Genomic DNA, 24,449 nt, shown 5'->3' with positions numbered 1-24,449 from the left:
TAATCAAAAGACTGAGTGACTGACTGACTGACTGAGTGACTGACTGAGTGACTGACAGATTGATTGATTGATTGGGTCCCCTTCAAACCTGTGTCCAACCTTTATCCCAAAACAGGATGTTGTGCAGAGGCCATGAAAACACTGATCCAAATAAAAAGCTTACAGCACCTAGTATTCCCATTCAGTCTCCCAACCAAGTACTAACCAGGCCCAACTCTGCTTTGCTTCCGAGGTCAGATGAGATCAGGCTTTTTCAGAGTGGTATGGCCATAAGCGAAAGCTGACCCCAAATGGGGCCTATTTAAATAGTGTTATCAAAAGACTGACTGACTGACTGACTGACTGATTGATTGATTGATTGATTGATTGATTGATTGATTGATTGATTGATTGATTGATTAATTGATTGATTGATTGGGTCTGACTGACTGACTGATTGATTGATTGGGTCACCTTCAAACCTGTGTCCAACCTTTATCCCAAAACAGGATGTTGTGCAGAGGCCATGAAAACACTGATCCAAATAAAAAGCTAACAGCACCTAGTATTCCCATTCAGTCTCCCAAACAAGTACTAACCAGGCCCAACTCTGCTTTGCTTCCGGGGTCAGATGAGATCAGGCTTTTTCAGAGTGGTATGGCCGTAAGCAAAAGCTGACCCCAAATGGGGGCTATTTAAATAGTGTAATCAAAAGACTGAGTGACTGACTGACTGACTGAGTGACTGACTGAGTGACTGACAGATTGATTGATTGATTGGGTCCCCTTCAAACCTGTGTCCAACCTTTATCCCAAAACAGGATGTTGTGCAGAGGCCATGAAAACACTGATCCAAATAAAAAGCTTACAGCACCTAGTATTCCCATTCAGTCTCCCAACCAAGTACTAACCAGGCCCAACTCTGCTTTGCTTCCGAGGTCAGATGAGATCAGGCTTTTTCAGAGTGGTATGGCCATAAGCGATAGCTGACCCCAAATGGGGGCTATTTAAATAGTGTAATCAAATGACTGAGTGACTGACTGAGTGACTGACTGAGTGACTGACTGACTGAGTGACTGACTGAGTGACTGACTGACTGACTGACTGACTGACTGATTGATTGATTGATTGATTGATTGATTGATTGGGTCACCTTCAAACCTGTGTCCAACCTTTATCCCAAAACAGGATGTTGTGCAGAGGCCATGAAAACACTGATCCAAATAAAAAGCTTACAGCACCTAGTATTCCCATTCAGTCTCCCAACCAAGTACTAACCAGGCCCAACTCTGCTTTGCTTCCAAGGTCAGATGAGATCAGGCTTTGTCAGAGTGGTATGGCCGTAAGCAAAAGCTGACCCCAAATGGGGGCTATTTAAATAGTGTAATCAAAAGACTGACTGAGTGACTGACTGACTGAATGACTGACTGATTGATTGGGTCCCCTTCAAACCTGTGTCCAACCTTTATCCCAAAACAGGATGTTGTGCAGAGGCCATGAAAACACTGATCCAAATGAAAAGCTTACAGTACCTAGTATTCCCATTCAGTCTCCCAACCAAGTACTAACCAGGCCCAACTCTGCTTTGCTTCCGAGGTCAGATGAGATCAGGCTTTTTCAGAGTGGTATGGCCGTAAGCGAAAGCTGACCCCAAATGGGGCCTATTTAAATAGTGTAATCAAAAGATTGACTGACTGAGTGACTGACTGAGTGACTGACTGAGTGACTGACTGAGTGACTGACTGAGTGACTGACTGAGTGATTGATTGATTGATTGATTGGGTCCCCTTCAAACCTGTGTCCAACCTTTATCCCAAAACAGGATGTTCTGCAGAGGCCATGAAAACACTGATCCAAATAAAAAGCTTACAGCACCTAGTATTTCCATTCAGTCTCCTAACCAAGTACTAACCAGGCCCAACTCTGCTTTGCTTCCGACGTCAGATGAGATCAGGCTTTGTCAGAGTGGTATGGCCGTAAGCGAAAGCTGACCCCAAATGGGGCCTATTAAAATAGTGTAATCAAAAGACTGACTGACTGACTGACTGACTGACTGATTGACTGACTGATTGATTGATTGGGTCCCCTTCAAACCTGTGTCCAACCTTTATCCCAAAACAGGATGTTGTGCAGAGGCCATGAAAACACTGATCCAAATAAAAAGCTTACAGCACCTAGTATTCCCATTCAGTCTCCCAACCAAGTACTAACCAGGCCCAACTCTGCTTTGTTTCCGAGGTCAGATGAGATCAGGCTTTGTCAGAGTGGTATGGCCGTAAGCAAAAGTGGACCCCAAATGGGGCCTATTTAAATAGTGTAATCAAAAGACTGACTGACTGACTGAGTGACTGACTGACTGACTGACTGACTGATTGATTGATTGATTGATTGGGTCCCCTTCAAACCTGTGTCCAACCTTTATCCCAAAAGAGAATGTTGTGCAGAGGTCATGAAAACACTGATCCAAATAAAAAGCTTACAGCACCTAGTATTCCCATTCAGTCTCCCAACCAACTACTAACCAGGCCCAACTCTGCTTTGCTTCCGAGGTCAGATGAGATCAGGCTTTTTCAGAGTGGTATGGCCGTAAGTGAAAGTTGACCCCAAATGGGGCCTATTTAAATAGTGTAATCAAAAGACTGACTGACTGATTGATGTTGGCTGAAATTTAGCCTATTACCCAAAAACATTTAAAATTCAACTTAGAAGCCAATACTCACATCTACCTCTGAGCCCAGTTGGAGATAGAAAAAATACACCAGCCGTGAGTGAGAAGAAGCAAAGGTCCAGCTTTATTGTTCCATTCCACCACACAAGATCCACACCGATGAGAATTCTCAGAAGTGATCCCCCTACCCTGAGCTTAAGCTCCAGTATTTATACTGTATTTACACACTAAATAACCCATATGTTTCAAGAAGACTATGATCTCACTACCAATAGGGTTAAAAAAAGAGCTCATTTACCTTACTCTTATGTTCCAGAAAAGGGCTATTTCACTTACACATAGAATTGAAACCAGGGGTTTTAATTTACACATAAAATCAGAACCCAGGCATTTCTAATAACCCAGAAAATAAAAACCCAGAGTTTCTAACTACTCAGAGGATCAGAAACCAGAATTTTCAGTTACCTAGGGCATCAGAAACCAGAATTTTCATTTACCTTAGGGCCTCAGAAACCAGCATTTTCATTTACCCAGAGAGTAGACCGTGGACAAGACTAAACAAAAAACTGGCAAAAAAGGGAGATCAACAACACTGTTCCCACTGAAACTGGACGTGAGTTTCTCTACTGTGTTATCATTTGGAAAACAATTGATACAATGAGCCTTGCATATTCATGCTTGGTACTTGTTAAAGGCCAAATCCTTTCATGTAATGGCTTTTACATGTCATTTATATTAGTTCACACAAACACTCCATCCGTCTGTTCCTGGCCCGGCCCCTCTGTCAAATTTTAGAACCCATTGTGGCCTGCGAGTGTCGTGAATAAAATCACCCTTTTAGCCTAGGTCAAAAACTTCGGAGACAGAGAATTTAGTAGATGTCAAAAAGTAAATAAACTTTATTGAAAATCAGTAAAGTGTGACAGTCTGCAGAGTGTCCGAATTATGCATACACAAACATGTCTTTATATACCTATCTCCACAGCATAGTCTTTGTAGGTGGGGTTTTGCTTTTCCTCACTGAAAATAGACCAATCTTCTTTTGCCACAATTAAATATTCATGTCTATGCGTTATCTTAAATTTGTGGAACATGCGCAGTTAGTTGTTTTTCTTGAAAAGGTTTCATGAGGACAAGGTTTCTTTTACAAAAAAAGGTTTCACACAGACTTGTGTGTCTTGACCTTGACTCCCTTCTTAGGCCTCAATGAGCATCTGTCTGTCTCTATCGGTTGTTCCCGCTGATATCTACCTCCTTTCCCGAGGCCCTCTCCTAACTCCCTAATTTGTATCTGCCTCAAAGTTATTTACTCACGCATGCGAATATCTACTGCCAATTTTTATTGCTGTGGAGACAGGAGACAGCTAATACAGAACAATTGTTGTGCACTGAAACACAGAGTTCATTCAACTCAAATCCACTCAGAATATAACTTGATCAAACATTGTTCTATGGATTTAGATTATGCTTCTAACTGTTGATTATACATATAGATTTTTTTTTTTTTACCAATATTGATTTATACGATAATGCTCAAGTAATAATTCTAAATGTTGGTTACATATTGAATTCACTTCATTAACATATCCAAATGTCAGTTACACATATTGTTTGCACTTCATAGATATTTTCCATATGCTCAAGTGTCAGCTTTTTGTCTTGTGGTGTGAGGAACTTCAGCTAGACCCAGTGAAATGTGCAATAGCTACAGTCCTGGAGTTCTTACAATAATGTTTCTCAGCGGGGTGGGCTCCTTCTACAATCAGGGTTTATGTGGCCACCATTTTGGCCAGTCATGCCCCTGTTGATGGAGCCTCTGTGGGGCAACATTCTCTAACTTCGAGGTTCATGCGTTGTGTCAGGCGGCTGAGGCCGATCTGCAGGCCGCGCATACCTTCCTGGGACCTTTCTGTGGTCCTGGAAGGTCTGTCAGGTGCCCCATTTGAGCTCTTAGAGTGGATCTACTGTCTCAAGCCGGGGGGCTGATTTATCACCCTTGGCCAGAACTATGGAAACTGTGGGTCTGGCCCCTGAGGTGCCCCAGCTCATAGATTCTATTCTCACAACTGAGATTGTAGAGACCATGTTAAATGCTAGAGCACCATCCACAAGGAAATTGTATGCACTCAAGTGGCAGCTTTTTGTCTTGTAGGCTAGACTGATAAAAAATGCTTTGTTTTGACAACAGAAACCCTTATAGAATTTGGTAATGGTTTTAATGGGAATTGCATTGGTTTTAATGGAATCTGTAATGGTCCCTTAGGACCTCTAATGGTAATTTGTTGCCGTTTATTGGTGGCATGTTATTTATAGGGGGTACCATTAATGACCAATAGAACACCTTTGAAATTTGGTAATGGTTTTTAAGGTTTGTAATGGTATTTGTAGTGGAATCTATTAGAATTTCTGTGATGGTTTTCAGCAGAGATATGTCACTATTTCCGCTGATTAAAACACCTACAGCTGAGGAACTTCGGTGCTCGTCATTAGGCTAGACCAATAAAAATGCTTTGTTTTAACTAATATGGGAAGAGTAAAAAAAGAGGGCTATATGTGGGAAAAGAAATGACAAGCGAGGTTACATGGGTTAGTAGCTATCTAGCTAGTGGCTTCAAGCAGTCGTCTATTTGCACGTACAGCATGACAAATAATTAACTGCACTTGAAGCTTTTGTAAAAATTTAAGATAAAAACACCCCAAACTGTATATGGTACCATAACGAAGACCAACTGTATGTTGATACGTGAAGTTCTGGAGGGATGTCGGACGGCGTGGCGCGGTGACGTAATGACGTGTGCTGTTAATCCATCTATGTTCTATAACATGTAGAACGGGTACATGAGAGGAGTATTCTAAAAGCGACTCATGTAAACACCTTAATCACAGTGTTATCTTATTCAGAATAAGGTCAATAATTAGATTACTGCTGTCCATGTAAACATAGTGGATGTGTACTGAAGTGCTAACAGTGAAATCTGACTACCAAAACCCCAGTATGCAATGAGCCTTCATTAAAAGCACTCACAAAATAAAAACACTACTCACCATCTACATGTGAACTCCCATCCTCACAGAATGACTCACAGATGTCCGAACCTCCATCTGAAAAACAAAAAGTGGCACCTTATCCACTGCAGTGTAAGAAAGACATACTGAAAACATGTGACTGTATCTGTAAGAAGGGCTATAATGATAACATGAGGTGATGATACACTAATGTTGTTATCTCAGTTGATTCAAGCCTCATACCACCAACGAGTAGCCCAACAAACCCATCAATAAAATAATTAGGGATTAACAAATATCAGCTGTTTTGGGGTTTGTGCATGTATAGAGTTAGCACGGGATTTATGTATAACAATGTGACATGTTGTAATGGTGAGTTTATTCGAGCATCAAATTCTCTTCTCTCCTCTCTTTTCCCCTCCAGGCTAAAGATGGTGGCTGTGAGAGCGAAATTATCTATCCTAGTGTGGAACTGAAATTCATGGAGATTCCCAACATCCATATATATATATATATATATATATATATATATATACGAACCTCATAAGAAATTAGCCTTATAGAACCTGTTTTGCTTCTGTATGGGGTAATAAAGTGTAAAATACAGATCAATCACCATAATTTAATATAAAAATCAGTTACAAAACACATAAGTCACAACATCCACTCACCGTGCACTTAAATAGGAACACCTGCTCATTTATTCAGTTATCAGCTAATCATGGGCAGCATCACAATGCATAAAATCATGCAAATACAGGTCAAGAGTTTCAGTTAAAGTTCACATCAAACATCAGAATGGGGAAGAAATGTGATCTCAGTGACTTTAACCATAGCATAGTTGTTGGAGCCAGATAGGCTGGTTCAAGTATTTCAGAAACTGCTGGGAATTTCACACAATAGTCTCTAGAATTTAACACAGAATGGTGTCAGAAAAAACCCATAAAAACACTGAGTGAGGGACAGTTTTGTGGGTGGAAACATCTTGTTGATAAGAGAGATCAGAGGAAAGTGACCAGATTGGTCAGAGCTGCCAGGAAGGATATACTGTAATAACTCATATAATCACTCTTTATAACCGTGGTTAGCAGAAAAGCATCTCAGCATGCACAACACATCAAACCAAACCACAGAGATCACATATTCCCCTGATTATCTGATTATCTTATTGATTATCTTATTATTAGACTGATTATCTGTTCAGATAACTATTGTTCAGATCCACATTTAAGCATCTTACTATACACTGTTAAACCCAGTGTTTGTGTTCTTTTTTTCAGTTTCCTTCTGCTTCTGAGTTCAAGAGCTTTTTCTCATCCCCATACTGGATCGCCCCTACAGCTGCCTGTTTGGTACATTCCTCTACAGCAGTGAGCAGGAGAGAATGGAAAAGCTACACTCCACATTTCTCCACTAATGGGGGGAGGCTTTCCAGCCTGTTTGATTTTTCTGAATGGAAATGAATTTGTCTAAGTGTCTTATGACTTCTCCCTCTCTCTCTCTCCTCTTTTGTTTTTAGGAAGTACAGGGTAAAACGGTCACTGTGGTCCTACATGAACAGTCAGCCAGAGGACTTCACTAACCCGTTCTATGTGGACTGTAAAAACCAGGTGCTGTATCCACTGGCCAATCTCACACATCTGGAGCACTGGGTGGGTTATTATGTGCGCTGGAACCCACGCATGAGACCACAGGTGCTTATACTGCAAACCACACTCTGTGAAATTATGGGGAAATGCTCAAAAATAGTGCTTCCAATATATACCAAAATACCTAGTTATTTGTATAACTGAACAGTGTCACTTCAAACACATGATGAATGTCCCTTTTTATTACTAGATGTTTCTGGGTTTTAACACCAAGTTTGCTTTAAAAAAAACAAAACCATTTCTATCAGCACAAAGCTAAAAACACAAAAGCTGGAATAATGGGTCGGTAAGCATAAAAAGTGCCGTACACAGTGGAACTGGACACACGAGGATCTCTGACACTGTTGACTCTTCAGTGGTTCCATTTTCAGTTCTAGTTTGTAGGTACAGGTTTCAGTCTTCAACAACATTGTAGTTTTCTTTTTAAAATGCCCTCCTTGGTTGTGCTCACTGCATTACAAACTAAAATCCAACATTGTGAGAGTTTTTTTTTTAATGTGTTGAAATGGAGTTTTCTTGTGAACCCTCTATATTCCTGTATATTTCATGATTGGCTGGTTAGAAAACTACATGAACATACAGGTGTTCCTAATAAAGTGGACGGTGAGTGAACATGACGTGGCTGAAACGATTTCCAAAACACTTCAGGAGCAGCTAGCTGTTACGCCACGGCCAGCAGATGGCACTGTGGCACGGCTCCGGACCGGTCACATGACTTTGTTTTGTTTTCATTCGCTTCCTGCCCGAGTTCTACTTTCTCTTTGAGGATGTCCTTGATTTAACCCAGGTGTCTTTGATTTAGATTAATTATGTTGGGTATTTAAACCCCTCGGGTCTATGCGTACGTCGCGTGATATTTGTAGTTGAGGTGCCTGTTATACCGTGTTTGCTGGTTCGTTTCATTGATTTATTAATAAAGACAGTGCTCCTGCACTTACTTCCTGTTTATCCCTCTGTTCCGTCACACTAGCGATAAAGACTAAGGTTACACCGGCTTGATGATTGATCTTTTAATAATGATACATAAATAAATAGAAAGCGAATGGAATGATTTAGGAAATCGGTGTCCCAAAACGAAACTGATGTCTGTGTGCTTTGTTGATTCTTAGGTAGATGCCGCTCCATCAGAATTTGAGAGTTATTGTTTTTGCGTGAAGAACGTGGAGGAGCTCCAGAGAGAGGTCACGTCATCCTGCTCCATCTCCTCATCCTCAGAGCATACTTCTCCCTCCTCACATAGTGGTGTACACACACACACACACACACACACAAACACAAACAAAAAAGAAAACACAAACAAAAAAAGAGCACACACTGTCTTTACTCAATGAATACACTCTCAGGCACAAGTAGGGAGTGGATGAGTATGAAGCGGGCACACACACACATTCCTGTTTGCAATTTTTTTTAACTATAGAGAAGTTACCTAGCGTCACATTTTATAAATTCTTAATACTTAAAAATGGATCTTGGAATGATAGTCAGCATGTCTGCAGCATGAATTCATAGTATTTACGATCTAGTATTTGACCTGTAAATATGTAAAAAAGAGAAGTATTAATATATTTGTCCTTACACGTCATGTTCATCTTTCCCTGTGGCCTCATTTGCTCCTCTGTGCCAACTCCCTTTCATCTTTTAACATTTCAATAGTTTTTAGCTACTTGAAGGTTTTTGTTTGCCCCCCCCCCCCAAGGTGAATCATCCATCTATTTTTGTGTTTTATTAGTTACTTTCCATTTTATGTCCGCTGTCATCACACTGAAGCGTGATAGTTATGTCAGTATTATTCATTTCTCACAGACCTGCCTTTCACCTTGCTAATATATGGAAGCACTGAATAAACAGTCAATTTGTCATGTTTTTGTATGAAGGTGTTAAAATGTTGAGTTGTACGGCCTTTCCTGCCTCGTGGACTTTTCACTGGTATCGTTTGAATAAATCAAACTGGTAATGAAAAGTGTCGGTACTGATAGGGAAGCAAAACAGAGACAAAGATCTGAATGTGAAAATCCATTGAATTTGGAAATGAAATTTTGACACCATTGAATTAATAGAATCCGTGTATCATATTCGTTCTTTTCATATTCAATTATCCACTTATCCGAAAATGAAAAAATGTCTTGTTATTTTATTATTCATTTACAGATCCAAAACGAAACAGGGAGAAAAAGTCATTTTCCGTTCTTTCAATCTCATGCTCAAGTTAAAAATAAGCGATTAGAAAATGGGTCAAATGTCCAGGTTTCATTTGAACATATTATTCATTTTTTTCGATTGACTATGACCCAGAAATTACTGGTTTCTTCACGTGTTGTGCTGGATAAAGGGGTTTTTATTTTGGTTTATTTGTTTCGTTTTTTTGCTGAAGAGCATGGGGAGATTCGTACTGTTTAAGGGAGCCAAATGTGTAACCCTCAAAGAAGACTGCAAAAATATTAACTGCAGTTAAACCAGTCAATAATCCTTTATAATACTACAAACATTTTTGTATTTACGCTTTTACGTTTTAGAAAATGGGCAAAATCAAGTTTAAAGAGAGGCTGTAATAAAAATACAGTTTTTGGAGTATCAGGGTCGGCGCAGTGGCTTTGTAGTTAGCTTCTTTGCTTCACACCCCCAGGTTGTACTCTGGTTTCCTCCCCTAGTCCAAAGACATGCGTTGTAAATTGTCCGTAGTGTATGAACAGGTGTATGATGGGCTTATACCTCGTCCACGGTGGCCCCCGCCTTGTGCCCCGAGTCCCCTGAGATAGACTCCAGGGTGACCCTGTGTAAGATCGATGGAATATCTGATTTAATGAACACTGAAAAACTTTTCATTTCTTTTTTTTTGAAAGCATGTAACATCAGCACGACGTACGGGGTTCACCGAAACGGGACTATTGAAGACTCGAATAACCGGCTCTTTTTCCAGTCTGTGTAGCCTCACATTCCTGTTATTGGGTGACACGGGTGGAATCCAATGAGGTTTTCTACTGTTCTCAAGGTTTGGCATGCTGTGTATCCTGAGATGCTTTTCTGCTCACCATGTATGTAAAGAGAGGTGATTTGACTTTACCATGGCCGTCCTATTAACTTGACCCAGTCTGGCCATTCTCCTTTCGTCAACAAGGTGTTTCCACCCCGAGAACTGCCACTTACCGGAAGTTTTTCACACAAGTATGTGTGTGTGGAAATCCTAGGAGAGCCGCAGTTTCTGGGATACTCAAACCAGACCATTTAGAATCTACAACCATGCCACAGATAAAATCACTGGATTACATTCTGGTGTTTGATGTGAATATTGACTGAAGCTCTTCATCTGATCCTGCTTGATCTTGTACATTGTGGTGTTGCCATATGATTGGCTGATTGGATAATTGTATGAATGAGCACATGTACAAGTGATCAGTGAGCACATCTATCTACCATAGAGGTATTTTGGGGCAATACTTGACAATGTACCTGACTTTGTTAGATTTGTGGCCAAGTTGAAGCTTTTGACATCCCAATGGAAAAAAATAAAACAATCCAAGACAAATTCACTTTCAGTCTTTTTTTTATTATTGTTTTTTTTCGCCCTTCATGTTAATCTCTTTCTACAGAACCCGTCCAAACTTCATACGTCAATGCAGTAAGCAAGATAAACTGTCTACAGCTGAAGAATCTAAGCATGCATCCGTTTTCACCCTTATAGAAAAAGTTTAGCAGTTCCTATCCAAAAGACACCATGAGCCCAGATGTCCTTAGAAACTAAATGTAACCTCCAACTCGTGGCCTTTTCAGTAACTCGATTCCCAGACGTCGCCACACTGATCACAGTGCATCCTTCAAATCCACCGTGCAGCGGAAATGGACCAGTCGATTTAAACGGATTGTTGAAAATGTACGTTGTTCAAGGCATTTGTGAATTTGAAATTTCGCTACAATTAATTTCGGAACGAGATCACGTCGTCATTGCCTCGTCTCTGGTGTTCTACATTTTTGACGAAAGTAACACCAGAGATGCTGCGTTAAAGTGGTCAAGAAAATTACACCAGAGTAAAAAAATCCCATTGGGTTAGATTATAAACATCGACTGAAACTCACGATAGGACGTGACACTGTTGGAGAGTTGCATACGAGCGAACATTCAACGATATTTAGTAGAAGCGTTGTGGATGTTTTCGCCTGTGTTCGTCCGTAATCTACTGGACTGTCCTACCATGTCCTACCAAAAGTTCGACCACATACACATTCAACTGAAGCTCATACAGTCAGCATACTGAACTCTCCTTTTTGCCATAGTGCGGCCGCTTAACAGGATAAGGCCTCAGAAGTCAAGCACCAGCAGCTTGTGGCTAAAAAGCTGCAGCAGAATTGAGCTCGGCTAGGAGGTGACGGGTGACGGAAAAAAGCCGGGGAACCTTGGAAAGGAAAACAGGGCTGTGTTCTAAATCTTTTATTGCCTCCTCTTCAAACTCCAAAAACCTCTGGGCCCTACAGCTAAATCCAAAGCTGAGGAAAACAACCGTTCAACTAAGAAGGCCTTCTCAAACATAATGTTTGAGCGAAGGGAGGAAATGATCAACACAGATCAATTGGAACACAGCCCATACAGCAAGACCGTAAAAAAGTGCCATAGAGTGTAAATGATTCAAAAAGACACAAATCTAAGCCCAAACACTTCATATGACCATTGATATGACTGCTAACGAAATCTATTGTACTGTAGCTACACTGCTACAAGTGTATATAAAGATACACCGATACAACCAGTTGAACATGAATAACACGCAAAGCACATTTCACAAGCACAATATCTTTCAAAAATGTCCAAAAGCACAAATTCCTAATAAAGGAAAAAGACATGTTTGTGCTAACATGTAAGACTTGAGTTTCCACATCTTCCGAACAAGTACACTTGAGCGTCTTCGTTACTGTAAGCTCGGCTCTGAAAATCTGCTACCACTGTTGTACCAGTAAACACACACACATAGACAGAGCAAGTTAGCAAAGATTGGTCAACAAGGTTTCTTCAACACAACCACCTTTTAATACACATACGCTCACTTCATATTGTCAGTCCCTTTTTAAAAGTGAATTAAACCATGAGCAGCTGTCTTCTCAAAAGTCCTGTTCAATTTCAGAGCACAAAAAAACTGCCTATATACACAACAATTCAGTCCCACAGCTCTGAAAGAAATGCAGAGCACAAATGTACAAATCACTGTGATTTCTATTTTTCTTAAATGTGAAAAGGATGCTTGTAAAAAGATGATAAATCTTCACTGGGAATTACTTTAAGGTCATCAACAATTAATTTATAAATCAGGGGAGCCTGGCTCTGGTCCTGAATTCCTGTAATCATGCACAGTGTGATGATTTCTCATCTAACACTCCTACCTAATGACCCGAAGACTTAAATCGGGTGTGATTCAGGAAAATTCCCAAACTGTACTGCACTGTAATCTTACAGGACCACAGTAAGGCTTCCCTGCTCTAAAGCGTTTCCTACAGAAATATTTATTTGAACATGATGTGGATAATCTAATCACAGACTCTGGATTAATGGTGCACACAGCGATGTTTTCACACAAAAGTGTGATGGACACTAAAAAGCTGGAGCAGCACTAATGCATGAATAGTTTGTCTCAGAGTTTGTACTTTCAGTTAGAAACACATTAAACCTCTGCACAGTTTCCAACTTCATATGAATAATATTGTAAACAGTCGTATTAGTGAGAATGAGGACAAACGGTTAAATATTCACAGAAAGTTTGACTTAGTCACAAAGCAGATGTCCCTCCCCTCCCCCCACTGAGAACATGTATGCGTTGAGCAGTGCTCCCTCTTCAGGCTGGGAGATGTATCACAGGTTACACCACGTTGTCTTCTGTGGGCGGCTCAGCATTGGGGGGCTGGAGGAGAGTTTGTTGAACTGTAAAATGACATTTTCACTTAGGGGTGTACTCACTTTTGTTGCCAGCGGTTTAGACATTAATGGCTGTGTGTTGAGTTATTTTGAGGGGACAGCAAATTTACTCTGTTACACAAGCTGTACACTCACTACTTTACATTGTAGCACAGTGTCATTTCTTCAGTGTTGTCACATGAAAAGATATAATCAAATAGTACCATAGCAGGCTGAGAGTCTCACATCAACAAAGGTCAAGCGTGCTCGTTAGAATATCAGCCTGGAAAGTTTTCAAATCGGTCTTATCACTGTTTTTTTGCTCGCTCATTCACACTTTGCATTATGGTTACGATAACAGTCTATCCTTCTGCCCAACATGGATAAAACTGGCCACGTCAGCCATTTTGACAGCCTGTGGTGTTGTCTGGTTAAAAATGTGTGTGTAAGTTTATATTATAGATTATATTTGTAGTACATCTCCTTGCACATGCACTTTTCCCCCTTAATAGTACGGGGACATACTTGTGCATGAAAAGCAGATAGAACAGTATAATCATTATTAGCTTCTCCAATTCAGGAAAATGGGCCAAAAAAAAAGAGGTCAGAAATTGTAAAATCAGGGGGCTGCAGCACACTGACGATCGCAAAATTATTGAGGTGTGACCTCCCAACAAAAATACTTTGTTATGAATACTCGACAGGGGGCAAAAAACCGCGGAGAAGAAAAGGCGCTAGTTGACTGCAAAAGACTTAAGAAGAATAAAACGTGAGAGAACCCATTAGCCAGCACCGCCACCATGTTTCAGAACTGCAACCTTCCACGAGTGTCCAGAAATACAAGGTGGCAAGTGCTCAGGGACATGGCTACAGTAAGGAAGGCTGAAATACAACCGCCACTGCATAAGACTTACAAGCTGAAGCATCATGACTGGGCCAAGAAATACCTGAAGACCGTTCCTTATAGGTTTCATGGACCGATGAAATAAGAGTGACTATAGATGGAGCAGATGGACCTTTTCCGTCTGGTTAAAGATGAACTGAAAATGAACTCCCAAACCTACTGCCAGTTTGTAGAAGATCCTTTCTTCAAGCAATGGTACAGGAAGAAGTCAGCAACGTTCAAGAAGACCATGATCTTTATGCAGGGCAATGCTCCATTCAGCTAAAATGGATCATGAACAGATCAAGAAACTGACATTCAACGGATGGAAGGCTCATGGTGGTTATTGAAAAGAAGGTTGGCTACATTCATCACTGAATAGCTTTGAAGGGACAAAATAGTTCATTGTTAGTTCATTGAATAACTTCCTGAGAAATTAAATTTTTTCTTAGTTAAACCTTCTATTTTGTTGGGAAAGAAACATTTAGGATCAACTGAGACCATTGTATTTGTTCACCAATCAAATTAAGCTGAGAAGTACCATTTGCCAAGTGTTTGGTTTTTTTTTTCTTTTTACAGGCCTAGTTAAATAAATTGGAATATAGAAGTACAGTAGAACCGATAAACCGGACTGAATGCACGTTTTTAAAACGGCTATAGTTGTGTATCTGTGGATTGCAGGTGTGAAAAATTGAAAAACTGAAATCTGACTAAAGCGAATGTAGTTCAGTTCAGTCTGAAGTTGTAGAGGAAACATTCGCACTCGGTAATTTAGTTTTGTAACGCCACACAGATCATAAGGTCTGTTAGAAATTATATATCAGAGCTACAAACCCCATCCTGCTCTGCTGTATGAGGATACTCAACACCGCCATCTTGTGTTTGTGTGTATGTGTTGCTGTGTTCATGAGGCAGTTTTGCTTAGTTTTTTCTTTAAGGTTTAATGTTCTATATTATTGTGAGTGTGTGTTTATGTATTTTAGTGTGAGCTGTAGTTTTGTTTTGTAATCTTATTTCTCAGGTGCAATTTTACGTGTTTTAATTCTTCCTCCCTGATTTCTGCACTGCACAGTGTATTATTAGAAACAGGGCTTCTCTGTGTAAGAGAACAGTTGTTTTGTGTTTTTAACAGCAAGTTATAGCGCTTATTGTGAACCGTTATGTGTGCAGGAGGCAGTTCAGCTGGACGGAGAGATCCTGCATGTGCCGGTTTAAAAAATGAATAATGATGATTTCTGTTCCTTTGGTGAAAACTTTCAGAGCGTTTTAAATCTACACCAGCCTTTTGTAAACGTACAGAAAGTATATAATCCGTATATGTAAAATATTTCAATAAATAAAAAAGCAGTGCTTGTGTTATTACAGGAGGTGACATTTTGTAGGAAAACGTGAACAGTGAACGCGCACTGTAGGGTTGACAAAAGGCCAAAAACGCTTTAACAACAAGTTTCAGCTCCAGTTAAAGGAAAGTGCTTGACTCAAGTAGTTTTTTTCCCCTACAACAATTGATTTGATCATTCCACAACACTGATTAAACCTGAGGTTCTGATTCCCACAGGGGCCTCTGTTACTGACTGTTTAATACTGTCTCAGTTCTGAGATTGATTTAATGTTCAGTCGAAGTGAATAGGTTTCATATTTAGTGTAAAATATTAGTGTAATCCACCTGTTTCTAAATTACATTATATAGCACATCTATCGTGCACACTGAAAATTCAAGTCCCAGATGTTTCTAAAACTACACACAACCGTGTGTATATATGTATATTTTATAAGTGTATATATGTATACAGGAAATCACACACACACACACACACACCTCTACTGCATCCTCCAGGAAACACGTGAAGGAAACCTCACCTTTCCCGGCTTGTGATACACTCATTCATCTGCTTTAAATATACTTTTTTTTCTATACATATTCAATTCACAGCACCTGTTAATTCTTTATTTCCTTTTTTCTACATCACTCACTCTCTCTCTTACTCTCACCCTTAAGATATACCCGTTAAGTAAAATTTTCCTTCAGCCATCAGAACAATACATTAACTCTGACGTGTTTGACTGATAGCATTTCGCTTCCGTTCTTGCGGTTTTGTAAACATAGAGCATATGGACGCTCCGATCGCAGGCTTGATCTCGTATAGCTCGTATCTTTAACCCTGCAATTACACAGTTTTAAGCTAAATTAAGCTATTTAGATCGTCAACACTGTATGAAACATTCCCAATAAAATCTTGGACAAATTCTGTAACAAATTAACACGCGTTCTCCGTTTTTGATCACACGATGCAGATTCTCTAATGATAGACGTGCGATTAAAGAAAATGACCACATCCTCAATCCTTACATCATCAGTCAGCATGATCTGGGGTTGTGTAGAAAGCGGGCTTGTATGAACACATGTGTGGCTTTTACCTGCCAGTTGTAATACAGGTGGCAGAGTTTGTAGGTGAGTCTCTGCATGTGGTCTGGTTTGAGGCCACTGCTGTTGTACACCACGTTGTAGTGAGTGGGGGCCACACTGCTGAAGCGCACTTTGTGACTCACGATGAAGAAGTCGTACCTGACAAATCAAGCCGTCAGCGTTTAAAACACACCGAACGCAACCTGAAGCTGCGATCAGAAAGACTGCAAGAGAAAGAGAAAAAGATGGATGAACTATGCCTGAACACGCCACTCGGGTCACATGACTTCGGCGTCGATGACCGTCGATGAGGGTTGCTCAGTCTGGCGTCGAGGACAGCAAAGAATCTGGAAGAGATGCGTTTCTTCACCACCAACACGGTCAGTTTGGGCCTGTAAACACAAACACTGACAGCTGAGAGAAAACCCAAAAAGCGTGCGTCAAATCTCTTTTATCAAGATGTGTCGAGTCTCATGTGTAATCGTCACCCATGGCCTTGATGGACTGCGTGAACTGAGGCACTTCGTAGTCGCCCACGCCGTCTCGGTACACCACGATGCGTGACGGCAAACATTCGTTGTATTTGAAGTAGGCCTTTAGCGCAGCTGAGGAAAAGAAATCAAAACAAAAAGCGATGTCTTAATGCGCTTCTTAACTGAAGCGACAATTCTAAAATTGCTCGCTTTTTCTCCTACGTTCCGTCAGACTGCAGTGTGAGTATTTCATCCTGAGTGTAAAGTCGGAATTCAAAGAGACTGCAGTGTAACGAGGTCATTTATAAGCATGATGTTCCTCCCAGAGTGCATTTCATACCCTGCACACTTTGAAAACCACCTGAGAGAAGGACGGTGCTCTCATGGTTACAGAGCAGTGGCACATAGCATACAGAGCACATAGCATACAGAGCAGCCCCTTTATGAGGAAGATGAAGGTGGGGTAGCAGCGAGGAAAACAACGTTCAGAGGATTCGAGACTAAAAAATTATGATTCTGTCCTTCAACTGGAAGGAAATGGAAATACAGAGAACAGTGTGTGAGATTAAGAGAACCAGCTCAGGCCTGAGTAAAGAATCCTGAGATGCAGGAAGTAGTGTTAAAAGTCTCTGAAATTTCCCACCACCGAGCTGAAAAACTCTTGTTGGATTCATAATCTTTACTGATCGTTTGTAGTGGTAACAATATGCAGATATACGAGGGATTAAAAAATATCAACAAATAAAGAAACCATGAGCATGCTGCTATATGCAGAAAGATTATCAATCAACGACAGGATGGTGTAATGTGACGCACCACGAAGCTAAACAGGTCTTTCTGATGCTTTTTATTCCTTATACCTCAGCAATTTGACAATTTAACATTTTAATCATTAAAAGGAATGATATTGTACTTTTTCTCTCTCCTAAAGTTACGATAAACCAGAAAGGGTAATGCCCTCTCTTCTGAAGACTGGTGGAAAAGTTCAAATCTAAAATCTAGTTCATTAAACACAACCCTTCTTAAAGCTGTTTACAGAGTCCACACAAGTCATGCTTTAAGTACCTGGACATGCCCGGGTTGAGGCTGGCCACCAGTGCACGGATGGATCTCTTTTCTGCGGCACTGTCGTGTTATCAGTCGATACCAACATCATCAGGTGCTTCAACTGAAAGAGCAGGAGAAGTCACTAAAACAATGTTTTAATAGAATAACATCAGGGTTAGGAGGTGCCACTGTTGATCAGTTACAAGGTCAGATATGCTTTTAAAGGATGATTTTGGTTGTAGTTGAAATCCCAATGCCGGATATATTTCAGTTACTTGAAAAACTCCCAGTGCTTGAAGAACAGAACCGTACCGGGATCTCGGCGCTCCACGGCTCTCCTTCCATCTTGCAGTTCATCTGCAAGGAGATCTTTGTGGCTATGGTCATGAGGGTCTGAGGTCTGCTGAGGGTGCGAGCCACCACACACTGGCTTGGAGTGGGACAGTCCACACACAGGTACTTCTTCACGCAATCGTATTTATCCTTACGGTTGGTTGACAGGATCACAACCACCTTACACACATGATTTAAAGTGAGTGCTTCAGAACAAGAAGTAATGGTAATCTGTAGACTGAGGCTGTTAATCTGAAATTCTCTTATGCCATATGCTTAGACCCGTAAAAGGATGTACTGTGACAAAAATCACATGGAAGCAGTTGCACTGCACTGCGTGTGTCACATCACAAAAGGTGAAACGACTTTAACAAAGAAAATCAAACAGCAATATCATTAAACTTTCAATTAAAAAAAATAAACTAACCACAGTTTCATTTGACTTATTTACTAGAAGTGTCATGATACTAGCTTTTATTTTCCTTAATCGAAAGCCTGAGTATCAGCCGATACCCATCCGATATTGTTTTCTTTAAGATCTACAACGCTCATTATTTTAACTGAAGCACTTGGTTTACCATTACACTTTCATACAGAAACCCATACATAAAGTATGAATATAATGAATTCAATCCTAGCGAAAGAACAGTCACGTCTCTTTTACATGCATCAGTTATATGATTTGATTTCTGTTATCTCTGATAGCTGATCCACCGTTTTTTTTTGCTGCTATCAGGTCCTGGATCAGTGCCATCTAGGGATGCACGATTATGGCCAAAATGATAATCCCGATTATTTTGATTAATACTGAGATCTCGATTATCACGATTATTCATTGATTTTAGTGATAACATTTTTTATTGCACTTTCACATTTATTAAGCTTTCTCATGCCACAATACAACACACAAGTAGGCATGAGAAAACTTGAACTGGTCAATTATGACAGAATTTAGGAACATAGTGTGAGCCATGACACATTAATTTACCTTCTGATAAACTAAATCTAATATTTTCAGTTCATTTTACAGACTGTATGCACAAAACAACCGTGAACCTGTTTACCTTGTAAACAAATACAATACACCTCAATGTTCAGTGTTTGAAGTCTGCTCCTCTTACATATATTTAAAGCTGCACTATTAGACATTTCCACTGTCATGGTTCTGGGCTGGAGTCAGTTCTCGAACCGCTCTGTGTGTATTGTGTATATGTCTGAATAATCTCATATAGCATGTGATTGGGTGAGTTCATTTACCCGTCAAAGCGCTTTAGTTTAATGGTGTTCATTAGGGATGCTCCGATCAGGATTTTTACAGCTGAAACTGACCTAGATACCAGTCTTTTTTTATTTAAGCTTTATTCAGGAAGTCTGTCATAAACAGTTAAATGTAAGCTCTATGCTCATGGTCACTGTTAACTGAATTAAAATAATAGCAATGATACTGTTGCTTAATTGATAAATAAACAAACAAATTATTTATTTTTAGATATCTTAAAAACAATAAAGAGTCCTAATTAAAAGTAGACTAACACAAAAGTGATCCACATTAAGAAATAAGGCTAATAGCTTTCAATGAAATAGCGAACTATGCTTAGTGTCAAATTGATATTAAATGCAACCCAGAGTAATTAAACTTTATTTAATTTCTCATTTCATTTATATTTAATGAAGTTATTATATATATATATATATATATATATATATATATATATATATATATATATATATATATATGTATGTATGATTTATTTATAACTAAGCACATTTTCTGTCTTTACATTTTAGTAGTTTTATTTTTTATCAGTTTTAGATCGTTTCCCCAGTACAGTGTCCATGTCTGCTGATAATATTGTGTTTTGGGGGGATTAAATCAAAACATGGAAACTGATGTTGACTTTTCTAGTGATATCTGGCAGCCGTGAGTTTAAATGAAGTGAATTAGAGTTAGTGAAGGAGAGCGGCAGTGTACTGTATGTTTACAGATGGAACAGTTGTTACTCTTGATTATGATTGGTGAGGAATTTTTTAATAAAGAAGTTTGAATTAAACCCACCTTATAGCCTGTTAATGTCATGATTTCTCCTCACGCAAAGCACTGGAGCTCGAAGCGAACCTGGCAGCTCGAGGGCTAAAATGCTAACACCGTTTCCGGGTTTTGGCACTACAAAATAACATCATCCCTGCGCTGCCCTATGGTGACTGGCTATAAGTGTAGGAAGCGCTTGATTTGCTCTGCAGCTGAGTTTTCTATTAGCGGAGGACGAACTTTAAACGTTAATATTGCAGTCGATCATGTTCATTTAATCGTGGGCCGTCAAAATCGTAATCGCGATCGATATTCGATTAATTGTGCAGCACTAGTGCCATCTATATTATTTACCCATAGTAATGTGAGTTTTTTCTTCTACCCCCCTTTATTTTATTTATTTTTAAATCAAAGTCCTTTCAATCATATTTCATATCACATTCAAGCAGTTATCTAATCAGCCAATCATGTGCCAGCAGCACATTGCATAAAATCATGCAGGTACAGGTCAAGAGCTTCAGTTAATGTGTACATCAGACAACCATGGCATGGTTATTGGTACCAAATGGGCTGGTTTGAGTATTTCAGGAATAAGGCGTTTCCATCCACACACAACTGTTGCTCCCTCAATGTTTTTTGCACCATTCTTAGTAAACTCTACAGACTGTTCTGTGTGAAAAGCCCAGGAGATCAGCAATTTCTGAAATACTCAAACCAGCCCATCTGATATAACCAACCATGCCACGGTAAAGGTCACAGAGTTCACAATTTTCACCCATTGTGATGCTTGACGTGAACGGTAACTTTTTATGCATTGACGTGGACGTTAACTCAAGTTCTTTTTATGCATCGTGCCGCTGCCCCATGATTGAATAACTACATGAATGTGAGGGTGTTTCTAATAAAAAGGACAGCGAGTGCATTACTTTTTCATTCAAATAATGAATATAATGGTCGTTACATTACTAGTCACCTGTACGGTTTTTCTAAGCAATACAATACATTTTCTATACCTTAACCCCTAAAAAGTATGGCTGCTAACCTGAACATTTTCAGCATAGTAAAATACTTTAATATTTGAATCCTAAACAAACTACATGGTCACACTTGGGTTGACCCAGTGTGTGAGACCCACCATCTGAACCTGTTGCACCACTCTCTGCTGCAGAGCTCTCAGCAGAGCCTCCTGTCGATCATCGTACTCCATCCTGCACACAGAAAAAAAAATTAAGTGGGGGGGATAAAAAGTGTTAATGCTGCAATTAAGACATGATCCTTGCTCAACATGGCTCTGGTTCAAATAAAACACTACGCACAGTAACCACTGCCTTCTGCTCTGAATGAAAGAAAAGCTGTCGAGAAGCTCTTCATTTTAGCGCGTGCAGTTCGGGAAACACGTTTATTTGCCGAGACCATTGAAACGTTTGTGCCTAACTGATGGACTGCAGCTGAATACGGTCAATATGAGAGCAAAGTTCTGCACTACCTAATTGATAAGGAACGCTTTAATAATTTGAAATTAACAGTGCTACACACTAGCGTCCCTTTCATGAAGCTCACGAGGAGTGAATTTTAAAAAGGAGCCCAGGACGCAGTAATGGCACAGGATACAATTTCTTTCTAAACACTGGTCAAGTGTGTTGGCTCACATTCCCGGCCTCTGAAGGTGGATGCCCACGGGCACTTTGTTGAGGGTCTGCAGTAGTGAGTGAGCGACATCAGCGTTACGGCGCGTATGGGACAGCAGCCAGATCTCCAGAGGCATGCTGGTCATCAGAGGAAGACCTCGCATCTCTTTAGACCAATCCGCGTCACATGGGTTGTACTCGTACTGCGCACACACACAAACTCTACTCAGCAAGAGTGCGACACGTGTCATGTACAGTTATGTTCTCTGTGTTCTGTGGTCCCCCTTACTGCTCTCGCTCCCTGTAGGATCCTCTCAGCAGGAAGAACTCTTCCAGTCAGATTCAGCAGCTCGTTCTCAAAGCTTAGATTCACTGAAAAATTCAGCAGTGTAAATTGGTATAACGTTCATTTCAAACATTTAATCGTACACCTTCAGATCAAAAGGCTTTTAAGATCATGAAAAACATTCTAGTCGGGTGTCCACAAACTTTTGATTGGTAGTGTATATCTATCATTAAACTTAAGAATGATATAATCAGAAAAACCATCACGCTATATGTTCAGCCTCGTGTTGCCCGGGATAGTCTCTGTAAAGTAAATACACATCCCTTATATGCACGCTACAAATGTTTCTTTTGTAAAATTTGTCTCTGGCTTGCACGTTAAGGATAAATTTCTAAATGTAAAGAATGTATAAGTTTCTGTAAAGCTGCTCTGTGACATCGTACGCTGTTAAACGCGCTATTCAGACAAAAGCAGAATTGAATTAATAATGCAGTCGCTTTTATCCAGTACCTGCTCATGTTGTTGATGAATCTGTTGAGGCGGTTCTCCCACTGTTCTGGGGTCAGTCTGGTGTGAGTGGAAAGGCCCTTCATGATGTTAAAGTCGTGCGCATCTTATCAGTCAGACCTGAGCAAGTTACAACAATTAGTGCGATAAGAAGCAGACAATGATTAAGCGCTGTGTTTCTCCCGCTCTGTGAGGGAGACCTGTGAGGTAGCAGAACTCCAGGATGAGTAAGACAGGTCCTGGTGGAGGAGCTGCTGCAGGACCCAACCTCCTAACGTGACTGACCAGCAGAACCTGGTTCCTATCAGTGATCTGCAGATCATATTCCTAAAAAATATATATTATATCCCACAAAGAAATTAAGACGGGAACAAAGTCAGCAGTGAAATGAGGCTCCTTTAATACTGTTTAAAAAGCATCTCAGGGAAATTCCTCAAGATATCAAGTGAGAAATGCCAAGAATACATTTCTGGAAAAAGGGCATCTACTTTGAAGATCCTAAAAATTCATATCCTAAATTATTTTGATCTATTTTGGATGTATTTTTTTCGGGGGGTGAATAAAGAATGAATGTGTCTAAACGTTTGACGGTAGTGTATGTTTCCAATGCAAGTGTTATAGTATAGGTGTGCTGGGTTATATCTTATATAGGTCTATTAGGTTATACACGTGTCTATATGCAGTGGTTGTAAGTAAATATACAAGAACTGTGGCTGAATATCTAGTATATAGTTATTTATCTCTTTTTTATATCTCTTTATTTTCCTTTGTTTTCGTAGTATTGTTTTGGTATTTTTTTTTTTCTTCCCATTTTATTAGATTTTTTCTGCCAATCGACTGCCCACACTCAAGTCCAGTAGGTGGCGGTAATGCATCTTTAGCATTAAAACAAAAAAGAAGAGAACTATAGCGCCTTAACCCACACTGCGCATGCGCGAAGCCGGATGACTCAGCCATTAAACTAGTAAAAGAGCACTAATTAGCCAGTGAAGCTACATGTCGTTCTGCCACGTCCACTTATAAAAGTAAATCATGCAGTATTCTCAGACTGGGCAGTTATTGACAGAGTGAATTCATCGTTTTAAATAGAATCAAAAATAACATCGACCTATTTGCTAATCTCATTTCGATTAGCTTGCTCATTAATTACACTGCGCATGCGTGGACTGGACTGCCTCCTCAAAAGCTAGCACCGCTAGCATTTTTGTATAATATTAACATTAACATTGAACCAGAGGACTGAATAAAAAAAGTTATAAAATGTTATTTCTCACTTCTTCTCGTCTTGTCACAGAACCGAATAAACTCACTTTGGTTTGGGTCCAAACGGGCCAGAACTAACACTAGCATTAACACTGCTTTCTGCTCTTCACTTCGACTTCTCGCGCTCGCGGTGACGTCACCAACGTAACGGACGTTGACGTAAATTTGAATCTTTGAGGAGAAAATAAAATAAAATAAACCCAAATATTATTTCATAAAAAGCTTCATTATTCTCTTCTTCTTAAACACGATAGATGATAAGATATACAAATACATAAAAAAAAACAGCTTTATCATTATTTTAAATCAAATCCACTTTAAAAGTGCTCCTTTCTAATTACATTTTAATTAAAAATATACTTCATCTTACTCTTGTTTAATTTAATTTTTTAAAATTAATATTTAATTAATCAATGA

The 24,449-nt window shown here is 39.8% G+C and overlaps 2 protein-coding genes and 9 pseudogenes across 8 annotated transcripts; 1 reads left to right on the top strand and 10 right to left on the bottom strand.

Moving 5' to 3' along the window:
• Nucleotides 1-156: 156 nt before the first annotated feature.
• On the bottom strand, nt 157-275 carry LOC128629794 (uncharacterized; annotated as a pseudogene).
• Nucleotides 276-529: 254 nt separating this feature from the next.
• LOC128629811 (uncharacterized) lies at nt 530-648 on the bottom strand (annotated as a pseudogene).
• A 192-nt stretch (nt 649-840) lies between these two features.
• Nucleotides 841-959, bottom strand: LOC128629793 (uncharacterized; annotated as a pseudogene).
• A 248-nt stretch (nt 960-1,207) lies between these two features.
• On the bottom strand, nt 1,208-1,326 carry LOC124627398 (uncharacterized; annotated as a pseudogene).
• Nucleotides 1,327-1,498: 172 nt separating this feature from the next.
• Nucleotides 1,499-1,617, bottom strand: LOC124627407 (uncharacterized; annotated as a pseudogene).
• Nucleotides 1,618-1,841: 224 nt separating this feature from the next.
• On the bottom strand, nt 1,842-1,960 carry LOC128629810 (uncharacterized; annotated as a pseudogene).
• A 180-nt stretch (nt 1,961-2,140) lies between these two features.
• On the bottom strand, nt 2,141-2,259 carry LOC128629797 (uncharacterized; annotated as a pseudogene).
• Nucleotides 2,260-2,451: 192 nt separating this feature from the next.
• LOC124627410 (uncharacterized) lies at nt 2,452-2,570 on the bottom strand (annotated as a pseudogene).
• Nucleotides 2,571-7,190: 4,620 nt separating this feature from the next.
• On the top strand, nt 7,191-10,842 carry LOC128629671 (myotubularin-related protein 1). Of its 7 annotated transcripts, none has more exons than XM_053678458.1 (3): nt 7,191-7,346; nt 8,411-8,543; nt 10,142-10,842. In XM_053678458.1, the coding sequence occupies exons 1-3, from the start codon at nt 7,206-7,208 to the stop codon at nt 10,225-10,227; spliced, it is 360 nt and encodes a 119-aa protein (XP_053534433.1). In that variant the 5' UTR covers nt 7,191-7,205; the 3' UTR covers nt 10,228-10,842. The 7 variants fall into 7 exon arrangements, 1 of the variants encoding a protein (XP_053534433.1); XR_008394019.1 differs by lacking the exon at nt 7,191-7,346 and adding an exon at nt 8,001-8,088 and having other exon boundaries at nt 10,142-10,841; XR_008394024.1 differs by lacking the exon at nt 7,191-7,346 and adding an exon at nt 8,016-8,088 and having other exon boundaries at nt 8,415-8,543; nt 10,142-10,841.
• Nucleotides 10,843-16,072: 5,230 nt separating this feature from the next.
• On the bottom strand, nt 16,073-18,092 carry LOC128629610 (piwi-like protein 1; annotated as a pseudogene).
• Nucleotides 17,757-23,644, bottom strand: LOC128629609 (piwi-like protein 1). The gene is made up of 6 exons (XM_053678345.1): nt 23,615-23,644; nt 22,970-23,096; nt 22,266-22,348; nt 21,998-22,179; nt 21,484-21,556; nt 17,757-18,499 (listed from the first exon to the last, which is right to left on the bottom strand). The coding sequence occupies exons 1-6, from the start codon at nt 23,642-23,644 to the stop codon at nt 18,254-18,256; spliced, it is 741 nt and encodes a 246-aa protein (XP_053534320.1). The 3' UTR covers nt 17,757-18,253.
• Between the last annotated feature and the right edge of the window lie 805 nt (nt 23,645-24,449).

The sequence above is a fragment of the Ictalurus punctatus genome, unplaced genomic scaffold (assembly GCF_001660625.3).
Source record: "Ictalurus punctatus breed USDA103 unplaced genomic scaffold, Coco_2.0 Super-Scaffold_100, whole genome shotgun sequence".
NCBI lineage: Eukaryota > Metazoa > Chordata > Actinopteri > Siluriformes > Ictaluridae > Ictalurus > Ictalurus punctatus.
This window is presented reverse-complemented; position numbering and strand designations above follow the sequence as displayed.